At 41.8% G+C, this 23,475-nt stretch overlaps 1 protein-coding gene across 6 annotated transcripts in view; it reads left to right on the forward strand.

Annotated features, from left to right (window-relative positions):
• The window catches only part of STX11 (syntaxin 11), a 46,913-nt gene extending 37,737 nt beyond the window's left edge, over window positions 1-9,176 (forward strand). For all 6 annotated transcript variants that reach the window (XM_047859317.1, XM_047859322.1, XM_047859321.1 and 3 more), the window contains one exon: window positions 7,136-9,176. In XM_047859317.1, the coding sequence (XP_047715273.1) occupies window positions 7,136-8,004 (869 nt within the window). In that variant the 3' untranslated portion in view covers window positions 8,005-9,176. The remainder of the gene's footprint in view (window positions 1-7,135) is intronic.
• Window positions 9,177-23,475: the final 14,299 nt, after the last annotated feature.

Genomic DNA, 23,475 nt, shown 5'->3' on the forward strand with positions numbered 1-23,475 from the left:
ACAAGAATCCTAAACTTTCTGAACTCAAGTAAAGAGAAATAAAGTCTCTAAAACATTTCTTTGTCATAAATACAGAAAGGACGGCCCTTTTGTGCTTTTGGGTTTGTTCCCCTCCTGAAATCTACAAGTTGAGTTTCATAATAAACCTCACATGGTTGGTACATTGCCCTGCATGGAATTGTGTATCCCCATGTCTGAAGTTTCTCACTGCTTGCAAAGATACTTTAACATATTGCTGTGAAACAAAGAAAGGTTTTGTTTTTTGGTAATAGGCGAAATTTGCTTAATGTATGTATTGCTTAATGTATAATGTATGGATTATATAAAGACCTTAAAAAATTTTTTTTAATGTTTATTTATTTTTGAGAGAGAGAGATAGAGCACAAGCAGGGGAAGGGCAAAGAGAGAGGGAGGCACAGAATCCAGAGCAGGTCCAGGCTCCGAGCTGTCAGCACAGAGCCCAATGTGGGGCTTGAACCTACAAACTGTGTATAGTCCTGAGATCAGGACTTGAGCCGAAGTCAGACACCGACTGAGCCACCCAGGTACCCCTATAGAGCCCTTTTAAATTGACTCCCTCTTTAAAGTTCTTATCTCCAAATACAATTGCATTCTGAGGTGCTGGGGTTAGGGCTTCAATATGTGAATTTGGGTGGGTTATACAATTTAGCTGTAACCATGTATGAACGGGTTTGTTCTTGTTCCCCTTAGAATAAGTAGGCGTAAAGTTTTTCTTTTATGATCAGAAATATAACCCTGTTGTGTTTACAGAAATATGACCATGTGTTGTGCTGACAACGGTTCCCTTACAGGCAAGTAGGAACTTTCATAGTTGTTCTTTGTAGCATCGAGTATACAGACTATGTATGTATTATACCCCCCACTCATTGACCTTCGGAGGTATGCAGAGACCTACCTTCTGAATCTTTCATTTCCTGTCTTTCTGAATCTTTCCCTATTGAGTTTGTTCAAGATTGCCCCCAACCTGCTATTCTAAGTTGTCCAGAACTGCATTATATTCATGAATAAAAAACTGCCATGATAATTATCTATGGAATGGGTCACAAGTTTGGGTGTGCACTGGCATCACCTGGAGATCAACCTAAATGTACTGAGTCAGAAACTTCAGGGGACCAGGCATCTGTACTGTTTGCGGCTCTCCAGAAGAGTCTATCGCTTCCTAAAGTGTGAGAACTACTGAGGTACCACCACTTCTCTGTTCCTATATATTTTTGTACATAAGTTCTATCTAATTGCCCAATGAAAGAAGGCTTAGGAAACTTCCCCTTCCTTCCCTGTGGGATCTTGTTCTCCAGACAGATGATATGCATGCCTGAAAAAATTAGAAGACATAAGCAGATTTCTGGTAGTTGGTCATAAAATTTCTTTTGAATTCTTCATCTCTTTGTGAATCAAAGCACATTTTAGCATTATTTTAGCAACTTTATGAATACAGTTTACTAAAATTTATTACGTTATTCTTCGTCACAGTGAGATAGGACAGTCAATAGAATTGTTTGATTTTCCCTTCTTGTTTTCCCTAGTTTCATTTTTAGGATCTCACAGTACAGAATCAAGCCACTGGATGTGTAGGTCAGTTTGAAGTTCTTTCTGTACCTGCTTCTATATTTTGGTGTGACTACAGCAAGGAATACATTTTAACCTTTTGGGGGACAGTCTTAGAAATAGCTTCTTGGTTGACATTTTTTTTCTATTTTTGTTTTTTTCTAATTTTTTTTTTAATTTATCGGTTTTGAGAGAGAGAGAGAGGAAGCATATGAGTGGCGAAGGGGCAGAGAGAGAGGGGGACAGAGGGTCCGAATCGGGTTCTGTGCTGACAGCAGAGAGCCCCCTGTGGGGCTCGAACTCCCTAATCGTGAAATCATGGCCTGGGCCAGAGTCGGATGCTCAACTGACTGAGCCACCAAGGTGCCCCGTATTTTTGTGTTTTTTAAATTTCTTTTTTCTTTTTAATTTTTCCAAGTTTTTATTTAAATTCGAGTCAGTTAACATACTCAGTGTAATATTAGTTTCAGGTGTAGAATTTAGCGATTCATCACTTATGTTTGCCACCCACTGCTCATCACAAGTGCCCTCCTTAATACCCATCACCTGTTTTACCCATCCCCCTGCCCACCTTCCCTCCAACCCTCTGTTGTCTGTTGTTAAGAAGCTGTTTCCTGGTTTGCCTCTCTCTTTCCGCCCACCCCACGTTCATCTATTTTGTTTCTTAAATTTCACATATGAGGGAAATAACATGATATTTGTTTTTCTCTGACTTGTTTTGTTTAGCATAATACTCTCTAGCTCCATTCACGTTGTTGCAAAAGGCAAGATTTCATTCTTTTTGATGGCTGAGTAATACTCCACTGTGTACATAGGCCACATCTTTTTTATCCATTCACCAGTCGATGGATACGTGGGCTCTTTCCATAATTTGGCTATTGTTGATTGTGCTGCTGTAAACGTTGGGGTACATGTATGCCTTCAAATCAGCATTTTTGCATTCTTTGGGTAAATACCTAGTAGTGCGATTGCTGGATCATAGGGTAGTTCTATTTTTAACTTTTTTCGGGCACCTCCATACTGTTTTCCAGAGCGACTACACCAGTTTGCATTCCCACTAACAGTGTAAAAGGGTTCCCCTTTCTCTGCATCCCCACCGATACCTGTTGTGTCCTGTGTTGTTGCTTTTAGCCATTCTGACTAGTGTGAGGTGATATCTCATTGTAGTTTTCATTTGTATTTCCCTAATGATGAGTGATTAGCATCTTTCTTTGTGTCTGTTAACCATCTGTATGTCTTCTTTGGAAAGATGTCTATTCATATCTTCTTCCTATTTTAAACTGGGTTATTTGCTTTTTGGGTATTCAGTTTTATAAGTTCTTTGTATGCTTTGGATACTAACCCTTTACCGGATATGTCATTTCCAAATATCTTCTCTCCTTCCAAAGGTTGCCTTCTAGTTTTGTTGTTTCTTTCCTTTGCTGTGCAGATGATTTTTATTTTTATGAAGTCCCAATAGGTAATTGTTGCTTTAGTTTCTCTGCCTCAGGAGTCATATCTAATAAGAAGTTGCTATGGCCAATATCAAACAGGTTACTGCTTGTGTTCTCTGCTAGGATTTTGGTTGACTTCCTTGTAGTTTTCCTAATGCTTGCTCCCTGGCAGAAGACCTCTGGGTCAGTGGGAGTAACTCATCTGGGGTGGGTTGGGTCAGGCCAGGTGGGCAGGAAGGCAAGGTAAAGACCACCTTCTTGTCTACACCCCCATAGAGAATCTTTAATTCTCCACACTGTTTCTTTCTGTCTCCTTACCTGATTATGGACTTGAGCGTTCAGATGAACTCAGGCCTTCACTTGATTTAGAATCCATGCCTTTATGGTTTTGAGGTCTTGAGAAGGAATGACTACCTCTAAACATCTTCCTCCAAGGCCATTTTCTGTGTGATCAAAGTGTGTTTTTCTCTTCATATTATGAATGAGATGATTCCCCCCCCCCCCCAGTAGCTTTTTACTGGCTTTAGGGTAGTAATACAGAGCATGGGACCTGTCTAGGACTAGTGGGAAACCAACAAACAGATTCCTGATGTTGTGGTGTGTGTTGCTTTACCTTAACCACCCAATTACCTTCTACAGTAGTGCCAACCAATTTTTGGCCAGAAAGCAAGGATGACACCTATTATTACCTTGGTCATCAAAATTCATCCATTCTCTGTACTGTCTACCTGTTGCATAGTAGACTGTATTAGATACTAACTTAAGCAGATAGATACATCTTAACTCCACACCTTCTAGCTGAAGCACTTTTCCCAGGTCACATCAGGTGTTAACTGATTGCAATGCATGTGTCTTAAAGAAGGACCTTAAGGAATTAATCCTTCAAGCAAATAATATTTATAGTCTTGTGGGATTTTATTTAATTATAAAATCTACACGGGCATCGTAAAAATTTTGGAAAACACAGAAAAGCACAAGGGAGTAATTAAAATCTTTCATGATGCCACAATTCAAAGAAAACAACTATTAACATTTTGACATATATTACGTAAGTCTTTGTTTCAGGATGTGTGTGTGGTTGTGCACAGGCTCTTCCCTTTACCTACCTTGTCTACCTGAGATGGTATTTACACTCCCATACTGTTAGACAGCCTCCTGAACTGCCGTCGTTTATCAGCCAATAGCTCATTTTTACACATTTAAAATATTTCTGAATTTCTGTAAAAACTGTATGGTGAGGGAGATACTTGCAGCAATGAGCTTCACACACTCTTGCATGTAGCCTTAGAATAAATGTATATGTGACAGAACAAATACACATTTTAAAAGCTTTTGATACAATTGCTAACCTCCCCTCCAGAAAGATTCTATCAGTTTTCTCTCCTACCAGCATTTTTTCGGAGTTCCCAGAATCCTCACCAATTTTTAAACATCATCATCATTTTTTTTTTTTTTTAAATCCTGCCAACTTGGTGGGGAAAAAAAATCTCAGTGGTTTAATTTGCATTTCCTTGTTTAGTAGTAAAGTCCATCCTGATTCACTTTTATATATTTCCTGAAGAAGTTTCATGTAGTTGTTAAGTGGGACTGCTCTGGGGCCCAGCTGTTCACTTCCTGGCACCCAAGGGTAGGTTCCTTAATCTCCCTGGGCTCACTTACCATCTCTGATAATGACAACACTTAGTTCATGGAGTCTGTATGAAGAGTGAAGAGAGTATCATGTGACAAGTGCCTAGAAAGCACTTGGCATTACAGTAAGCACCTGATACATATCAGCGCCTCTTATGTTCTGGAGCATTTGTATTTCTTCATTTTCTTTGTCTGGGCAAGTGGTTTGGTTTTGTTTGGTTATGGCAGAAGGTTTTAATGTATTAAGTAGGTTAACCCATTACCTGCCATATATTACAATTTCCCCCAATTTGTGGTTTGTTTTTAAATTTTGTTCAAAGTGAGGAAATATTTGGATATTAGGAAATTCAAACTATGGGATGGCATCGTTTTGGTTCAGCCTAGGTCTTTTTTCTGCCCCTCAGTCCTGCCTCTGGAAGAGTCACTCACCTATCACTGGGGAGATCGGGTATTGACTTTTGTCACCAGATAGCAGAAATGGCATTTTAAGCAGGATAATTTGTTATATAAAAATCACCATCTTAGGGGCGCCTGGGTGGCTCAGTCGGTTGAGCGTCCGACTTCGGCTCAGGTCATGATCTCGCGGTCCGCGAGTTCGAGCCCCGCATCGGGCTCTGGGCTGATGGCTCAGAGCCTGGGGCCTGCTTCCGATTCTGTGCCTCCCTCTGTCTCTGCCCCTCCCCCGTTCATGCTCTGTCTCTCTCTGTCTCAAAAATAAATAAACGTTAAAAAAAAATTTTTTTAAAAATCACCATCTTGGAATAAAACTTCTGCTTAATTTGTGTAAATAATGCTTATGGAAGATGAGAGGCTATGGTTAATATTTCACCCATTTCCCATTTATCACTAAATCCAACTTGTCAGCATTCCATGGCGAAATAAAATTAATTACTTCAATTTGGAGAAGCTTTTAATTTGAGATCAAGATGCCTCAGAGATGGAGTATACATTACATGCTACTATGTTTTTCTTCTTTTCTGCAGATTATACAGCAGAAAGAATCTTTGTAGCCACAAAATCTTGTCCATGAGGGGAAAATGTTCATTATTTTGGCATATATACATGCAACTAAAAATTAAAATTTTTCACTTCCTGGAAAAAAATGTGGACATAGAGAACATTATTTTAACTTGCTAAGTAGAAAAATAATCAGAACCACCCTATGAAAACATGGAAATTCTGCTTGAGCTGCTGACTTGTTTCAAAAAGCCATTTAAAGTGACAAATATTGGGGCGCCTGGGTGGCACAGTCGGTTAAGCGTCCGACTTCAGCCAGGTCACGATCTCGCGGTCCGCGAGTTCGAGCCCCGCGTCAGGCTCTGGGCTGATGGCTCAGAGCCTGGAGCCTGTTTCCGATTCTGTGTCTCCCTCTCTCTCTGCCCCTCCCCCGTTCACGCTCTGTCTCTCTCTGTCCCAAAAATAAATAAACGTTGAAAAAAAAATTAAAAAAAAAAAATAATAAAGTGGCAAATATTGCTACTGTGTGATCGTTAAATGGGAGTGTGTTATATTATTGCTACGAGGGTTATGTATGATTGAAATTTCCCATATAAAAAAATTTTAAGTAGTTGTGTTAATGACGCTTAACCACTAAGGACCTTGGGGAAAACTGAATGTCTTTCATTTCTGACTCTTCATCTGGTTACGCTATGTGATTGCTGTCTAGATGTGTGTCGTCTTTCTGCTCACCTCTCTACTTATTAAACTTACACTAAACACTTAACTGCTTCCTTATCTCTTCACTTTTAATATCTTCCATCAGAATATATTCTCAGATTTTTTCCTCCCAAACACTCAAACTGAAGTATGTATCAATGAACAGAGGAGCAAGGGAATTTCAACTCTCAAATTCTGTACTGCCTTATTAGATTTTAGTCTTTATTTTGTTGTTTTACTCAAGTGTGTTTTACTTTTATAACATTTTTAAGAGAAAAAAATTTAAGTCATGATTTATATGGTAACTGTTTTAAGAATCGTCATGATGTATGGGATTGGGGATGCTTACTGGTGCTGAAAAAGGCAACAAACAAACATCAAACAAACAAAAAACCAGAGGGCACTTAGAGCTAGCCCCACAGCCTTGTAAGTAACCTTGATTGTCCTTATTTAAACATTTTTATCCTTCCAAATCTTTTCTTCTTATTTTTCCTTATTCTCTGTTTTGATTTGCAATTATTGGAAAACATAAAGCAAGAAAAAGTGATTGGTTCTCAATGCAATCTAAAATTGTAAATTGCTGATTGAGTTCTGGGCACCTGTAATAATGAACTGCACATGCTTTATGGGCTATAAAGTATGACCGTGTTCATGCCTGTCTGTCATATTAGTCCTTTACTTGTAAGCAACATGTCAGAGAATATTTAGCTCCTTTAGTGTGTTAGTTACCTACACCCAGCAATAAAGAATTGGAAGTGCTGTGCAGAACATTTCTTTATTTTAAGCTTCAGTTCTCTCGATGCAAATATTGGACTCCTCTGGAGGAATTTAACCCCAGTCTCTACTTGCAGGCAAAATGAAGGACCGGCTGGCCGAACTTCTGGAGGTAACCAAGAACTATGACCAGCAGTTCCCAGACGGGGACGACGAATTTGACCCGCCCCGTGAGGACATCGTGTTCGAGACGGACCACATCCTGCAGTCCTTGTACGGAAACATCCAGGACCTTCAGGATGAAAACCAGCAGCTGATGACCGACGTGAAGCGGCTGGGGAAGCAGAACGCCCGCTTCCTCACGTCCGTGCGGCGCCTCAGCAGCATCAAGCGGGACACCAACACGATCGCCAAGGACATCAAGGCGCGGGGCGAGAACATCCACCGCAAGCTGTGCGCGATGAAGGCACTGAGCGAGGAGGCCGAGGCCCAGCACGGCGCGCACTCGGCGGTGGCGCGCATCGCGCGCGCGCAGTACAGCGCCCTCATGCGCACCTTCCAGCGCGCCATGTACGAGTACAACCAGGCCGAGATGAAGCAGCGCGACAACTGCAAGATCCGCATCCAGCGCCAGCTGGAGATCATGGGCAAGGACGTCTCCGGCGACCAGATCGAGGACATGTTCGAGCAGGGCAAGTGGGACGTGTTCTCCGAGAACTTGCTGGCCGACGTGAAGGGCGCGCGGGCGGCCCTCAACGAGATCGAGAGCCGCCACCGCGAGCTGCTGCGGCTGGAGAACCGCATCCGCGACGTGCACGAGCTCTTCTTGCGGATGGCGGTGCTGGTGGAAGAGCAGGCCGACACGCTGAACGTCATCGAGCTCAACGTGCAGAAGACCGTCGACTACACCGGCCAGGCCAAGGTGCAGGTGCGCAAAGCCGTGCAGCACACCAAGAAAAAGCCCTGCCGGACCGTCTGCTGCTTCTGCTGCCCCTGCCTCAACTAGCAGGTCGGCCCCGGCCACCACACCACACCGCCGACCGAAATGGCTGGGAAGCACACTGGGGGAGATTTGGGGGCCCTCTGCACCGGCGTGAGTTGCCCCAATCCTTCTGGACCTCTGTCCTCAGAGGAGGAAAAAATCTTGAGGTGCGAGAATTCCAGCCCAGCTTGTGTTTGGCAGGATGGCTGATGCCATCCAGTGTTTCTTCAGTAAAGCAGATCCCTACTGAAGTTGGGTGAGGTCATTATATGGCACATGGCACGCTTTTCCTCTTAACGGAAGCCAAATAAGGAACTGACGTTGCAGCTTACCGTGTAGGCTAAATGTCCAAGGCACGAACGCTTCCTAATGAAACTCTAGGAGGAAGTCGGTTCTGCATCGGCTGGTGATGCGGCTGGTGATGGCATGAACTCATTGTCGAAACTTAAAATTCATTTACCTTATCCTGAAAGTCCCTTGGTTCTGTCCAGTTTCACAGGACATCGATCTTGGGGAAAACCGTACATCTTTCATTTCTGATTCTTCGTCTGGTTTATCCTGTGCGGTTCCTGCCTAGATGTAGATCTTCTTTCTGTCCACCTTCTCTACTTATTAAAATCATATTTAACACTCATTATTTCCTTATGTTTTTCACTTTTAATATCTCCTGTCAGGATATATTTTGGATATTTTTAAGCACTGAGTTTTGAACAGGCACTCAAATGGAAGTATGTATCACTCACATTTTATATATTTTTCATAAATAATTTAAAACGTATCTTTTTACTTGATAATACAAATACACATAAATATATAAATGTAAAGGACTAATATTAATGCGTGTACACAATGACCTATTAGTTTAACTTGACTTTTGTAAATATGGTCTATAAGTATCCAGAGCAGCACTTTTACTGGTCGTTGGTATTGGTTTGCTTGCTTGAGTTTACCTGACTCCCATCTCTGTGATCTAGTTTGTGTCACAATTTTCTTTTGAACCCCTCTGCGTTGGTTATGGTGGTAGAGACAGGCATCAAAGGCTAAAATGCATACAGAACTACAGATAATAAAACAACATTCTTGAAACTATTACTTTTGTTTTACTGTGGACCATTTCTTTTGTGTACTGAAATGGAGTAACTTAAAATAAAATAATCTTTTTTCAATTTAGTTTAATAAACATTACATTATAATAACCCCTTTGTGTGTTTGTACCTTGACCGTTTAAATCTTTTTCAATTATTATTCTTAAGAATTCTTTTGGGGCGCCTGGGTGGCGCAGTCGGTTAAGCATCCGACTTTAGCCAGGTCACGATCTCGCGGTCCGTGAGTTCGAGCCCCGCATCAGGCTCTGGGCTGATGGCTCAGAGCCTGGAGCCTGTTTCCAATTCTGTGTCTCCCTCTCTCTCTGCCCCTCCCCCGTTCATGCTCTGTCTCTCTCTGTCCCAAAAATAAATAAAAACGTTGAAAAAAAATTAAAAAAAAAAAAAAAAAATTCTTCTATTGGCTGCATTAGGCTGCAACATCTGGCTGGAACTCTGATTCAAAGGGGACAAAATGAAAAAGAATTAGCTTGTGGGTGTCTAGCTTTCTCTCTTGAGTTACTTAAAATAGCTTAGCAAATCGTCATGTTTTAGAAATTTGGTTTTGTTGGCAAACTTTGTAATGCCCTTACCCACATTTGCCATGTTTCCTGTTTCTCTTCGGAGTCAACTCTTAACTGTTTTTACGTCATTATTTTTTTTTTAATTTTTTTTCAACGTTTATTTATTTTTGGGACAGAGAGAGACAGAGCATGAACGGGGGAGGGGCAGAGAGAGAGGGAAACACAGAATCGGAAACAGGCTCCAGGCTCTGAGCCATCAGCCCAGAGCCTGACGCGGGGCTCGAATTCACGGACCGCGAGATCATGACCTGGCTGAAGTTGGACGCTTAACCGACTGTACCACCCAGGCGCCCCTTTACGTCATTACTTAATACAGGAGCAAGTTTACTCAGCAACCAAAACTCTCAGGTCCTGCAGACAGTGAAATTTTTAAAGGAATAGAAAGAAGAGTGTGTGAACTCTTTGAAACTCGCTGACTAACCTGCAGATGCCCGTGAAAATCTAGCCCTGTGCCTAATTTTAATTTCGTGGTTAAATATGAGAATTGTGGAAACCAAGTTCCGCTGGGTTCCTCTCAGATGCCTCCAACTTTCTTTCTCAGCTCACCCAGGGATATGTTTCACCTTTAACTGAATTTCCTTTCCCTAAGGGAAAAAAGTCTTCACGCAGCTCCATTGCTCTTTCATTGTAAAGACATGATATTATGAATACAAACCGCCAGCTAGTTTTCTCAAGACAGAATAGTTCATGAATTTGACTTGTTTAAACCCATAAAGCATTTCCTTTGCCTAGAACTAGTGATAAAAGTAAACGAGTTTGCAGGCTGTGTGTCTTTTTTAATTCCCCAAATTTCACATTGGAAAATTAGGTAAAAAATATAGTCTCATATACTAAGAGATTAGTGAACTGTTGCTTATGACAAGGTAAGAATTTTTCTTCCTGCTTATTAGTAACTCTCTGAGTGTCACATAGTAGTTAAGAGCACTGATTCATGACCCCACTCGCTCAGTTTAAATCCTGACCCTGTCGCACACTAGCTGTTAAGACTTGGGCACATTACTTAACCTCCTTGTGCTTCAGTTTCCTCATCTGTAAAATGGACATCATAGGAGCTACTTCATACAGTTGTTGTACAAAGTAAACGCTATTTATGTTAATTATTGTTATGATATAACTTTCTGGTAGACTAGGAGAGCTGATACTGACTTAATAAATTAATAGTTTTTCACTTCTGAGGGGAAATAACTTTGTATTTTTCTGTTGGTAGTCTTTAATAAAATGGAATAAAGAAACCAAGACCTATCTTTTTTGAATATTAGGGCTTTTTTTCCTACAACAAAACACCATTTTCACAATGCATTTATATTCCTTCTTATATCGAAACACTTTCTGAAAAAGTAGTAGATGTTCCGCTCGAAAAACAGTTAAGCAGGAAGCAGCTGCTCTGCTCTGATCTTCCCAAGCTGTGAGTCAGAAAGCCCCAGAAAGCGTTCGCTTGTGGAGGCCAGGTCACAACAGACTAAAGGGAAGGGATTTGTTGGCTTTCCCCACATCCTGTCCTGTTTCCCTGCAGCCCTTCGTGGCTCTGACTGCCATGCCCAACAGTGTATGCAATGCTGGCCTTTTCCCTTGGAAAGGGTGCTCCAGTGCCACCAACAGGTGCATAGAGTTCGCTTTACCCAATCCCATGATGCTCTCTTGGTGAACTCTGAATGCTGACCTTGGGCAAGAAGAAAAGTTTGTGGCAAAGCTGCTAATTTTCATCCACTCACACCATTTAATGTATAAAATGAAAGAACCAATCACAAAGAGCAACAGATCCTCCAGCGGCTGAAGGTGGAAATCTTTTTCTAAAGCTATTTTAACATATGCTCTGACACCTCCTTACCAGCCAAATGACAAACCTTACAGTCATGGCCACAGATTAGAGGTGGTGACAACTCCAGAAATACCATAAATAGGAGAGATGCTCACTAGGATGCGTTAGTATCCAGGATAACATAAGTTTGAATTTTTTAAAAGCTGATCAATAACTCAAAAGCGTCTGCACCGTGACATCATGGGAGGAAATTTATGGCCTTTCAAGGTAATGGCCTTGAAAAAAAACTCTGTTCTTGTACCAGTGCTTCATGCTTATTGAAAAGCAGTCCCGGTGCTCTGTAGTTGAACGTCACATGCACATATGTTTCCAACTTTACAATGTAAAGTTTCTATCTTGACAGGAAACTACTGAAGATTGTGTGTAAGTTAAAAATAATAAAAGAGGGGCAGCTGTAGTCTTGGATTTTATGTATAAATCCCACCACTCTATTTTCCACCATAAGACATATTTCTACACCTCTCTTTGAAATATGCAAGGTGCCTCTAAGTGCAGCATGCAGTTCACTCATTTGTAGTCAGGATGATGGTTTGAAACATCCAGTTGCCATCAAAGTAACAGTTAACTTGCTTTTGATAGCAAGAATTAAAGACCTTGCAATTAATACAAAGGGGCTATTAGAAATGGGAAATGGGTAGGATCTGGAATGCAACCTCACCATCATATGACTATTGAGCATCTTTATTACCAACATTTGTTATAAAGGATGGATGTGACGTCCTGATATACACTAGAAGCTTTTGTTGTAAAGATTACGTGTATACTGGTGAGAAACAGCTTTCTGACCTGATGATCTGGGTGAGACTACATACAATGCTTTAAAACCAATGATATCTTGAAAAGTGAGGAGTAGGAAACAACTCCCCAACACCATCATTTTCTCATTGTTGGTATTTTGAAAATATTTTTATATCCCATTTTAATTAAAAGCATCTTTAAGCCACTTCTTGGACCTTTTTCACTTTTCCGAATCTGTATCTATACATTTTCAAGTCCTTATGGCCAACTCTTTAGACATATCCTTTCTTCTGCATCCAAGCATCTCATAATATTCTATAGTGGATACAAATAACAGAGCATGAAAATTAGATATATCCTTATCTCTGCGTTTTCAGATGGGCCCAGTGCTTCGCATGTGCTTAGTTTTGCTATCCCAAACGGGAGAGCGCTAAGAGCCATTTAACAGGAACAGACATGTAATGCATGTGTTTCTAAATTTCTATGTCAGGATCTTTACGCTCCTCCATCAGTGTGGTCTCCAGTTATGTGTCCCTTTTTCCTGATATCTCCTACAGACCCTGTCACACTTGGGAATTTCTTCTAAGCCGCTATAAATGTATTATGGAAGGAGGCAGGGAAAGAAGGAGTGAGTATCCACACCTACCACAAAGCTCACTGGCTGAGGCTGAGCAGTGCTTGTTTTCTAAGCGTTCTTGGGAGACAGATGGTGCCTCATATCTGTTCTACACTCAATCCCCCGCTGTTTCCATGTTTTGTCCACTGTGTGTGTGGGTTTTACACCTTGCCTAACTCTCCACTATTCATGCATTCCTATCTGATCGTCTAGTTTCTGTTCAGCGGCTTGCTCTGACTTCGCAACCTGACTGCTGTTCGTCTGCAAGCCTTCCTGGCTACTTTTTCCCCCTGACCTTCAACTTATGTACACTTCTGGCACGAGTCTGAATCCAACCACACTTTGCTCAGAAGTGGTGCCATCCCACAACAGGTAGACATAATATCCATCAGTATAACACCTTTCAGTTTACAGCCAGTGTGAAGTAGTATTACTAACACTTTATTTTTTCTAAGAGGTGGGAACTAAGAATTCAGTCCTCTAATATTTGACAGTTACGTATTTGCAAGGGTCTATTTCTTACTCTCATATTACTAAGCTTCTCTGTGCATGTTCATTTCGATGTCAGTCTAGAAGTACAAACTGCATGAAGAGAGGAATCATTTTCCTTGACTGATCTCCGTAACATTAGTAAAATAAGCTCTTTCTTGGCCTTCTGGCTCTGCATTTTTTCTTCTACCTTTGGCTCTCCCTTTTTAGTCTCCTTCACGGGTGTCTCTCCTTCTTCCCAGCTGTGTCATTGCTGAGTCTGCATCCAAGGCCAAATTCCCGGAGCTATTTCTTTCACTCCGAGGGTCTCAAATACCACCTTTCTAAGCGCTAGGGGTTTACGGATCTGTATCTCCAGCCCCGACTTTTCAGCTGAGGCTTGAGTCTGTACGTCCAACCACCTAGCAAACATCCGCAGTTAGATGTCCGACTGGAGCTTCTAATGCTACGGATCCTGCCATCTTCCCCGCTCCCTGACCCCCACCTCTTCCTGTTCACCCTATCATGCAGGCAGCGGGTGGCATCATCGATCACTTTCTACCCACTGCCCAAGCCAGCACCCTTGCTGCAGCAGCCTGTCTCTCTCCCACTTTGGCTCTCTTGGAAGCCACACACTTCACTTATGCACACCAGCACTTGCCCAGATCAGACAACCGTCCCCTCTTGCCTCAGTTACTTTAGCAGCTTCTAACTGGTCTCTAGCTTCCAGTCTTGCCTTCCTAATCCAGTCTGTACATTATAGCCATAGTGCTTTTTCTTTTTCTTTTTTTCCTCTCTCTCTCTCTCTCTCTTTTTGTCATTACTATGTTGGGGTTTTTTTTTAATTGTGGCAAAATATCCCTAACCCAAAATTTACCACTTTCACCATTTTAAAGTAGATAGTTTCAGCAGTGGGAAGTATACGTATGTTGTTGTGCATCTAATCTCCAGAACTCTTCTCATCTTGCAAAACTAAAACTCTGTACCCGTTAAACAACGTATCCCCATTCCCTTTCCCTCAACCCCTGGCAACCACGGTTCTCCTTTCTGTCTCTATGAGTTTGACTACTCAACATGCCTCATTTGTCTTTTTGTGAATGGATAATTTCTCCTAGCATAACATCCCCAAGGTTCCTCCACGTTGTAGCCTGTGCCAGAATTTCCTTCCTTTTCATGGCTGAATAATACTCCATTGTCTACGTAGACCACATTTTTGTTTATGCATTCATCCGTTCACGTCCTTAGTCTGCTTAAAACTCTCTGATGGTTGTGCTTTGCTGTTGGGATAAGCATTCAGGCCCCAGCCGCTTCTTTAGCCTCACCTTCTCACCCTTCATTATATCCACTCTCTTCTCCAGCTCTGACTGTTCCTGAGGGTTGTTTCTCTGCCTGGACCACTTCCCAGGACTTGCCCCCTGTGTAAGTGTGATGCTCTGAGAAACTGACTCCAGGGAGGGATTACACATGCAAAACTTTTATATGGGGAAATGTGTTAGAGAGGAACAGAGAAAATCACACCTGCCTCGGTGTCCCTGCAGTACTTAGTCATGGAGCGGGCAGAGGGGCTCTGCAGAAATGGATGGTTTTCAGCGCCCATCCCTCATTATGCTGGTGTGCTCACAGAGGGGCATTCTTCTGGCCAATGTTGTCCCTCTCTTCACCAAGCAGCCTGTGCTTCCTCTGCTAGACTGCTTTTTGATTTTTTTTTTAAGTTTATTTATATATTTTGAAGAAGAGAGAGAGAGTGAGCCAGAGAGGGGCAGAGAGAGAGAGAGGGAGAGAGAGAATTCCCAAGGAGGCTCCTCACTGTCAGCACAGAGCCCAATGTGGGACTGAATCTCATGAACCATGAGATCATGACCTGAGCTGAAACCAAGAGCTGGATGCTTAACCAACTGAGCCATCCAGGCGCCCCTGCTTTTTGATTTTTAAGAGCAGACCATGTCATCTTATTTGTGTTTTGATCTTAGTGTTTTGCATAGTATCTGGCTTCATAGGTATTCAAATGCTTGTAGTTTAAATGCAGAAATAGAAATATTCAGAATTTGCTGTTACGAATGAATTTGTGTCTACTTTTTAAAAACTGCATTTATTTTATAGCATAAAGCCCAATATCTAGTCCCCGCTGCCCACAGTGCTGGGAGCAAGGTGCTGGGCCCACCGTGGAGGCGCAGTGTCCTCGGAGTAGGGGGAGGACTTGGTGGGGAGGGGGAGGCAATGGGATTGGAAAAAAACTACATGGGAGGAAGCAGATCATCCAAGATAATGGTCAATCTGAAAGGGCTGCGCAGAGAGAGAATGAAGGTCTGAGTCACAGGGAGTGAAGGCAGCGGGATGGATGGCAAACTGTGGCCAGGACTGAATATTTTGAGGCAGAGCCTTATTCAAGGTACAGATTCTGGCTGGATGCAAAGAAACTTGTAAAAGTAAGTTTTCTTTGGAAGGCATTATTTTCTTTTTATTCTTTCAGCCATAGAAAACAAACAGTATTTTTTAAATTTTGTGACAAAATGTATTGGCTCAAGTTTCACCTGTACACCTTCCTCTCCACTGTGGTTTCTAGTAGGGTAATTGAAACAAAATACCTAGTTCCTGATTCCTGGTCATTGAAGGCTGTTTCAGGGTGATGGCTTTGGTCATCAGCCCTGAACTGTCCTCAGCCACTGAATCTCTCTATATATGAGGATACCTTGAAATGGCTCAGTCCATTCTAAGTATTTTAGGAGACATACATACAGACTCCTTAGAGATCTATGATGCTTATCCAGTACAAAAAATGTTCAACTACGCGTACATTGTGAGAGAAATAACTGTGAGCCTCTCCTTTCCCTGCAGAGTTGAAGAGCGAGAAGAGACTGCAATGACCCTAAACTACCCTTCCTTTTATCCGAGAGCTCGGCCAGGCTGCAAGGCCCCGCTCTGCCCTTGCTGAAGCCGACCTCGCAGATCTAGGCCTGCGGTTGCGGGGCTGAGGTGCCTTCCAGCCGACAGCCGCTGGTGCTCGAGCTCTTTCCAAATACAGTTGGGGACCAATCAAGAAGAGAGCCTCCAGGGGTAGAGAGGATATACAAGGAATGCCACCCCTAGATAAAAGGAAGTTATTTAACCACCATGTGACAAAGAGAGGAATTTCTCTTGCCGCTAGGAATGTTCAACTGGCTCATTCTTTGGCCCTGCCCTGCGGTTTACCCTGGTCCAACACACCCTTAAAAGGGCAGCGATGAGGTAACAGCGTTTCTCTTCGTAATCTTCGTCTCATTTTGTAATCCGGTTCATGGAAGAAACCTGTCAAACAAGAAGTGGGACTCTGGGGCAGATGTTAAAACATGCACTCCTCCAGGAGAGAGTAAAAACTGTCTGGGAAATGAAAGTGCCTGTTCTCTTAATGTTACAGACTCATCACGAGGGAAACTTCTTGTGTTTGACACCCTGCATTGGCCATGATCAATATTGGACGGCGCGCTGCAAAGGGTTCTCTCATTTCCACAAAGCTTAATTAGCAAAAGTTGCCTCTCTTCACACCGTGAAGAGTTTCAGTGCTACATAAAAATGGACTGGCTGAACACACTGGACGTTGGGAATGTGGTGATGAGCAACCTTTTCCTCCTTGATAAGAAAACAAGAGGCTTACGGGACATATTTTTGGAAGGAATAATCTAGTAGTGTGAATGAGTTTTACATTTAAAATAAAAAGAAAGGGAGAAAGGATGACCTCTGTCTAGATGGAAGGTCGGTCAGAAAGCAAGTTAACCCTGGACATCCAGAAGTGCAGAATGGAATTAGCAGACATGTCAGAAGGGGACCAAAAGTTAGACGGGGGAGGCTGCAAATACTAAAAGTAGACTTTCCTGTGAATTAACCCAATTCACTTTCACCGATGTGCTAACAAAGAGAAATTCTGCATCAAGGACTTGCTTGGCTGGCAGTGGTTAAAACTGGAGGTTGGTAGGCTTTCCTTTTTTTCCCTCTGTGTATGCCTGGTGAGTATATCATGGTAAAATTGTGTATTATGGTATCCTCTAATATAATTTGTTTGGGCTTAACTTCAATGTGATAAATGGGATGAAAATTTCAGAAATTTGTCTTAACACCTAAAAGTCTTTGCAGATTTCTGATAATTCAAAGCTTTTTTTTTTTTTAATTTTTTTTTCAACATTTATTTATTTTTGGGACAGAGAGAGACAGAGCATGAACGGGGGAGGGGGAGGGGCAGAGAGAGAGGGAGACACAGAATCCGAAACAGGCTCCAGGCTCTGAGCCATCAGCCCAGAGCCTGACGCGGGGCTCGAACTCACGGACCGCGAGATCGTGACCTGGCTGAAGTCGGACGCTTAACCGACTGCGCCACCCAGGCGCCCCCAAAGCTTTTATATTCATTTGCATATTAATTTCTTTTCCTGTTCCTTTTTTCTTTTTTACAAAAAGCCCATTCTCGGGGCGCCTGGGTGGCTCAGTCGCTTAAGCGTCCGACTTCGGCTCAGGTCTTGGAGTCCGTGAGTTCGAGCCCCGCATCGGGCTCTGTGCTGACAGCTCAGAGCCTGGAGCCTGCTTCCAATTCTGTGTCTCCCTCTCTCTCTGCCCCCTGCCCTGCTCACACTCTGTCTCTGTCTCTCAAAAAGTGAATAAACATTAACAAAAAATAAAAATAAAAAATAAAATAAAATGAAAAGCCCATTCTCACAGTTTGATAGAATAAAAGTGCCAACCCTGTTTTCATCTTACTCTTGCATTATTCTTTAACAAAAAATAAAACAGAAGGATACTATTAAAGCCATTTAGCCTATTGTTTCTTTGTTTGGTCTACTATTTTACTCAGAAGAAACATTGAAACATATATTTCCATTTTCAAAACTTTTACAAAGTCTCTCTTTTTTTTTTTAAAGATTATGTCTTTTCTTTTAAGTTTTATTTGTTTTGAGAGAGACAGAGAGAGTGGGGGGGGGGAGGGGCAGTGAGGGAGGGAGACAGAGAATCCCAAGCACTGTCAGCGCAGACCCCACCGTGGGGCTCAAACTCACCAAATCTGAGATCGTTACCTGAGCCAAAAGCAAGAATCAGACACTTAGCCGACTGAGCCACCCAGGCGCCCCCAAATTTTCACAAAGTCTTAAAGTCGATACTTGCAGTTTATGCCTCAGATGAAAACGCATGGAATTAAAGGTACGTCACGTAGCAACTGAACAACTGAGTTACCTCCTTCAACGGTATTGCAGAAATGAAATGGAAAATTCATGCATTTAGATTTATATTACCAACCCCTTTGATTTCTTTGACAAGAGAAAGAGGCAACAATTTGCCAAAGGCCACACGCCCCATGTGGGCTGCTTGATGGTATTGGCCTTCTCCACCCCTGCACCTGCCCACCACACAGCTCTAATAAATCATCCCTGTGGTTAAGGCAACTGAGGAAAAGGGGGAGGGAAGTTATTGCTCCCCAGTGCCTGGTAGCACAAAAACACAGTTACCTCGTATGTCTCAGGATACTGGGTCAGCTGAGTTAGCCCACACGCTGACATGTGAAATGGCCAAGAATTCTGCCCTTGAGTCTCTCTTCTCTGTACATTCTTTGGGGGCTGTCTCATCCATCCCAAGGTTTTGCTATCTTACGGTAATAATTTCCAAACCTTCTGGAGAGAAGACTGACCACCGGTGGCTCCAGCAGCTCCCTTTAATTTGTCTAACAAGGAGCAAGTGCACAGGCTCAGCCTGACCCAAGGGACCCCAGTGCTGTTGGCGTGAGTAGGCAACTCCCCCGCCCCCCGCGGCACCCCCCCAGCAGCTGGCACCCAAGCTAGGCTCTTGTTCTCTTGCTTGCCAGACCGCTCTCATTCTCACCTTTGAAAAGTATTGTGTTTGAGTGTGTGTGTGTGTGTGTGTGTGTGTGTATGTGTGTGCAGTAGGGCTCGGCTCATACTGTATCCGATGCATCCTGCAGACTATGGGGTGGTGCAAGAGGACAGGGGCATCTTCGTGGGGCCCCACCTTTGCCCGCAAGTCCATCCTGCACCACGTGACCCTGGGACATTTGCCAAAGCCATTCACTCAATAATCTGTACCGTTAGTCTAGATCTGTCACCTGAGCTCCAGATTTTAATATCTTATTGTCTACTTGCCCTCTCTTCGTGGATGTCCCACGGGTTCCTCAGACTCTGCCTTCTGTTCTTCTTCCCGTGGGCCTTCTTCAGCTAATGGGATCGTTATCCTCCCAGATCCAGAGGCAAACATCAGGATCACCTTCACTGTTCACAACCCAGTGAAATGAAACTTAAATTGTTGCCAGTACTAAGAAGAGGAGGAAAGAGAGATTAGTATTTGTGGGCTATTTTGTGGTTAGTGTAATCCAAAATGTGCACTGGATACTTGAGGCATGGTGTTAAAGCTGCTACAATTTCCTGTCTGGACTTTCTTAATCGACCCAGCAAGAAAGTGTTTACCATATCAGGAACTGTTTCTTTGATTTCCATTTTTTTTAAGTTTATTTATTTAATTTTTGGAGAGAGAGAGCAAAAGAGGGGCAGAGAGAGTAGAGATTCCCAAGCAGGCTCGATGCCATCAGCACAGAGCCCGTCACAGGGTTCAGTCTCACGAACTCTAAGATCATGACCTAAGCCCAAATCACGAGTTGAAAGCTTAACCGACTCATCCACCCAGACATCCCTAGATTTTTATTTACATTTAAACTGGTGTAATTTCTCATATTCATGTGGTTGATCATTCAGTAAATATCTATCAGGTAAGAGCTGATATTAATTATTTTGGTTTGAACTTTCACACATATTTCTTTTACATATGTCAGCTACTCAGGATAGCTTCTGCAGGCCTGGTGTCCCAGTATCATGTTTCTGTTTTGTTTTTTTTTTTTTTATAAGTTTATTTATTTAATTTTGAGAGAAAGAGTGCAGAAGAGGGGTAGAGGGGCAAGAGAAAGAGAATCCCAAGCAGGCTCCACACTGTCAGCACAGATCCCAACGTAGGGCTCGAATTTACTAACCGTGAAATCATGACTGGAGTTGAAATCAAGAGTCGGACACTTAACTGATGGAGTGACACAGCCCCCCCCCCCCCCCCCGCCCCAGCATCATCTTTAATGGCTCCTTCTTTCATTTTCACAAGTGTCTGGGTTTGGATGACAAATTATATGGTCACCCAACACATATGTTATGTATACTTCGGATGTACCGTTGTTGAACACTTTCTAAGCTTGTTCTGCCCTGTAATATCTAACCAATCTAGTCTGAGCCCTCATCCTGAGCGGCTGCTGGAAGACCCTGCCTTTTGTAAGATTGTCCCTCTCCTTGATGTGAAGCCCATGGAGACTGAGGATGTGTCCTTTCTTTCTTCACTGCCTCTTCCTGAGGCCATATTTCTTACTAGCCAAAAACGCAAAGGAAAATAAATATTCCTAAGGACAGTGAAAAATTTGAAGTAAAATAACACAAGAAAGAGAGAAAAAGAAACGAAAATGTCGAAATTAAAATATAAGGGTTAAAATACAAATGTAATTAAAACAATCTGTTAGAAGATCCAATGATCACATTTAATTACAAAACAAAAATGAGAAGCTACAATATGTAAAGTAAAATAAAAATATGAACACAGCTGTAAAAACAATTCTCAACTAAACTAGAAATAAGTATAAATTCTAAAGGACAGAATAATAATAATATTTTTTAAAGGAAATATAAAATAAAGACACTGGAAGGCAAACAAGATAGAGGCTGAACACGTAAAGAACGAAGAACTAAACTAGGAATGGGGACGTTAGATAAAATGAATTCAATGAGGTAACACATGTAAAGTGCTTCTCATAGTGACATGAGGTTGAGACACCCTAAAACAAAATTTGTCTCTAATAATAAAGTTGGAAAACAAAAGATGAGGTGCAAAAGAGGAGAGGGAGTAAAGAGCCCCACTGAAAGCAAGATACGAGTCTTTGGCAAAATTCCCCCAGAGACTTCTCAGTAGTTGACTTCCGGTTCACTGGGAAATAGGAGGTACAGGCAACACAAGCTCCTTTCCCCCTGCTCCTTGTGCCATGTTCCCTGTCAACTCACATGTCTTTGTGGTAACTTTGACCCAGAGCTGTCCGAAAAAGCCTCACCACAAACAATTTTGGGAGAGAGTCAATTTTGGGGTTGACTTCATACCTGCACAGCCAGTCTGTTCTTTGGAATCCAGAAGAATAGCAGGCTTAGGTATCTAAAACTGTTCAGAAAGTATTTGGTAATCCCCAATGTAAGCAAACAGATGGCTTTTCATTCTTACCTTTAGATGAGAAAAATATCCTAGTGCTGATGGTGTTTAGTGATAACATTTTATGATCACTAATTTAAATAATAATGAAAATCTCTATTTCTTAATAATCTAATTGAGACAAAGAATGGGTTTAAAAGTAAACTGGATGTTGAAGCATCTAACTCAACTTAAAGGGTATTAGGACAATGGTATGCAATCAAAACGGTTTGGCATGGCACAAAAACAGACACATAGATCAGTGGAACAGAATAAAAAGCCCAGAAATAAACCCATGAATATTTGGTCAATTAATCTGTGACAAAGGAGGCAAGAGTAGGCAATGGGAAAAAGACAGTCTGTTCAACAAATAGTGCCGGTAAAGCTGGACAACTACATGCAAAAGACTAAAACTGGACCACTTTCTTACACCACACACAAAAAGTAAACTCAAAATGGATTAAAGGTCCAAATGTGAGACCTGAATTTATAAAACTCCTAGAAGAAAACATAGGCTATCATTTCTCTGACATTGGCCGTGGAGACACTTTTCTAGATATGTCTTCTCGGGCAGGGAAACCAAAGCAAAATTCAACTATTGTTACTATACCAAAATTAAAAGCCTTTGCATAGTGAAGGAAACCACCAACAAAATGACAAGGCAATCTGCTGAATGGGAGAAGATATTTGCAAATGACATATTCAATAAGGGGTTAATATCCAAAATATATAAAGAACGTCTACAATTTAATGCCAAATAACTCAAATAATCTAATGAAGAATGAGCAGAAGAACTGAATAGACATTTTTCCAAAGAAAACATACAAATGGTCAACAGATGCATGAAAAGTTGCTTAATATCACTAGTCATCAGAGAAATGCAAATCCAAATCACAATGACATATCCCTTCACACCTGTCAGAATGGCCAAAATCAAGAAGATAATAAATGAAGTGTTGGCAAGGATGTGAAGAAAAAGGAACTCTTGTGTGCTGTTGGTGGGAATGTAAACTGGTACGGCCACTGTGGAAAACAGTTTAGAGCTTCCTCAAAAAATTAAAAATAGAATTTCCATAGGACCCAGTAATTCTACTACTGGGTATTTACCCAAAGAATATGAAAACACTAATTTGAAAAGATATATGCACCCCTATGTTTATTGAAGCGTGATTTACAATAGCCAGGATATAGAAGCAACCCACAGATGAATGGATAAAGATGGAGTATATATACAATGCAATATTGCTCAGCCATAAAAGAGAATGAGATCTTGCCGTTTGCAACAGCATGGATGGATCTAGAGGTATAATGCTAAAGGAAGTAAGTCAGAGGAAGATAAATACCATATGATTTCACTTACATGTGTCATTTAAGAAACAAAACAAATGAACAAAGAAATTTAAAAAGAGACGAACAAAAAAGCAGATTCTTAAATACGGAGGACTAACTGGTAGCTGCCAGAGGGGTGGTGGATGGGGGAACGGGTGGAATAGATGAAAGAGATTAAGAGTACGCCTATCATGATGAGCACTGAGTTACGTATAGAATTGTTGACTCATTATTCAGCTAATATCACTGCATGTTAATTATACTTCAATAAAACATAAAATGAAATAAGACAAAAGAAATAAAAGGAAAAAAAAAAAGAATGTGTTTAGAAGTAACCTGGAGGGGCGCCTGAGTGGCTCAGTCAGTTAAGCATTTGACTCGGTTTTGGCTCTGGCCATACCTCATGGTTCATGAGATCAAGCCCCATGTTGGGCTCTGTGCTGAGTGTGCAGCTTGGGCTTCTCCCTCTCCCTCTCTCTGCCCCTCCCCCACACTGTCTTTCAAAATAAATTAATAAACTTAAAAAAAGAAGAAGTAACCTGGACATTGAAGCATTCAACTGATGTCGAAATAAAAGGGTGTTAGCAGGATGCTAGGAAGTGAGAGATTTCTGGTAAAGTCAAAGTA

Source organism: Prionailurus viverrinus, chromosome B2 (assembly GCF_022837055.1).
Source record: "Prionailurus viverrinus isolate Anna chromosome B2, UM_Priviv_1.0, whole genome shotgun sequence".
NCBI lineage: Eukaryota > Metazoa > Chordata > Mammalia > Carnivora > Felidae > Prionailurus > Prionailurus viverrinus.